The sequence below is a fragment of the Tenrec ecaudatus genome, chromosome 1 (assembly GCF_050624435.1).
Source record: "Tenrec ecaudatus isolate mTenEca1 chromosome 1, mTenEca1.hap1, whole genome shotgun sequence".
Classification (NCBI taxonomy): Eukaryota; Metazoa; Chordata; class Mammalia; order Afrosoricida; family Tenrecidae; genus Tenrec; species Tenrec ecaudatus.
In genome coordinates, this window is record NC_134530.1 from 203,212,651 (window position 1) to 203,214,028 (window position 1,378).

General features: G+C 38.4%; 1 protein-coding gene across 1 annotated transcript; it reads right to left on the minus strand.

Annotated features, from left to right (window-relative positions):
• Window positions 1–765: 765 nt before the first annotated feature.
• On the minus strand, window positions 766–966 carry LOC142437279 (mitochondrial import receptor subunit TOM5 homolog). Its single transcript, XM_075540507.1, has one exon. It carries the CDS (start codon window positions 919–921, stop codon window positions 766–768), a length of 156 nt encoding a protein of 51 aa, XP_075396622.1. The 5' UTR covers window positions 922–966.
• Between the last annotated feature and the right edge of the window lie 412 nt (window positions 967–1,378).

Consider the following 1,378-nt stretch of genomic DNA (forward strand, 5'->3'; position numbering starts at 1 on the left):
GATAAATGTCTATAGAAATTGTTTGGCATTTTTATGTAGGGGGCATTTGTATCCAGTTCTCCATTATTTAATGATTCATATACCCATATGAAGTTATAGATATTTAATTTATACTTTGGATTATAATTCAATACCATTTAAATTATTTTGTTGCTCAATTGTTCTGGGTTTAGCCATTTTTTTGTTTGTGTTGTTTTGTTTATTTTAGATTCTTCATGTTCTGGCCAATGTTGTATGTCTTATACATCAGTCATGTTGTAAACCGTTTCTTTTTTTTTCACAGTGATACATTTATTTAAAAAGAATGCAGACTAACGGCTCTGTGGTCAAATAGCATGGTGGTTCTGTGCTGACTCCCACAAAATGCAACTAACTGTCATGGACTCTTCACAACTACATTCTGGACAGAAACAAAAAGGTCCACAGAGATGGCGGTCAAGACAGACCTGCTGCAGACACTGGTGATGAATACTTGCTGGAAAATGAAGTTTGACAAGATGTAATAATAATAACATCAACATTCACGGGAGGCGGAGTATCAGAGGCAAAAGGGTGCGATACCACAAGAAATCTTTTCACATTATCCAATTAATTTTATATAATCAGCCAGTCACCAGAAAAGAAAAAAAAACTTGTTCTTGTGAAGCAGAGTTTTTAAGTCCATTCAATCAGAGTCTGGTATATCTTTCGGGGGCTATTCATTTGCAGCTGGGAAGACTGGAACCAAGTTCTTCACATCACATAATCTCAGGCGATGCCAAGTCTTCATATACTCTCCAATTTCTTTAAGATAAATGGAGTGACTCGCAGCAGGGCCACGTAAATAAGAAAGTTCCTAATGGAGGAGAGCACGTCCTCGCGCATCTTCCGTTTCATTTCCTCGGGGTCCAGCTTCGGCGCGAGGCCCTCGATCCGAAACATCGTGGCTGGGCTTCAGGGACTCCTCGCTAGGGATCCAGGTGCTTCTCGGATTCATAAACCGTTTCTATGAAGAGCCTTAAGACTTTTTTGTTATACAAAGCTATCAGAAAGCAAGAGGTAACTTTATGTTAGCAGTTTCTAACTTTGTATTTTTTCTTATAGGCCTTCTTAACTCACAGAACAATGAAATACACATGTGCAGATTGAATGCAATACATATATTATCCTATGTAAATAATCTGGTTGTTGAATGCCATTGAATAAATTCCTAATCAGAGTCATCCTCTAGGGCAGAGTAGTCCTGCCCAGGAAGGTTTCCTAGAGAGTGATCTTTACAGGAGCAGAAGACTAGGTGTTTTCTCCTGTGCATCCGCTAATTTAGTCTGAGCAATTGACCCTTTTCTTAGCAGTCTAGCACTCAACAATTGTATAAATGGAACTACTGTAAATAGGTATA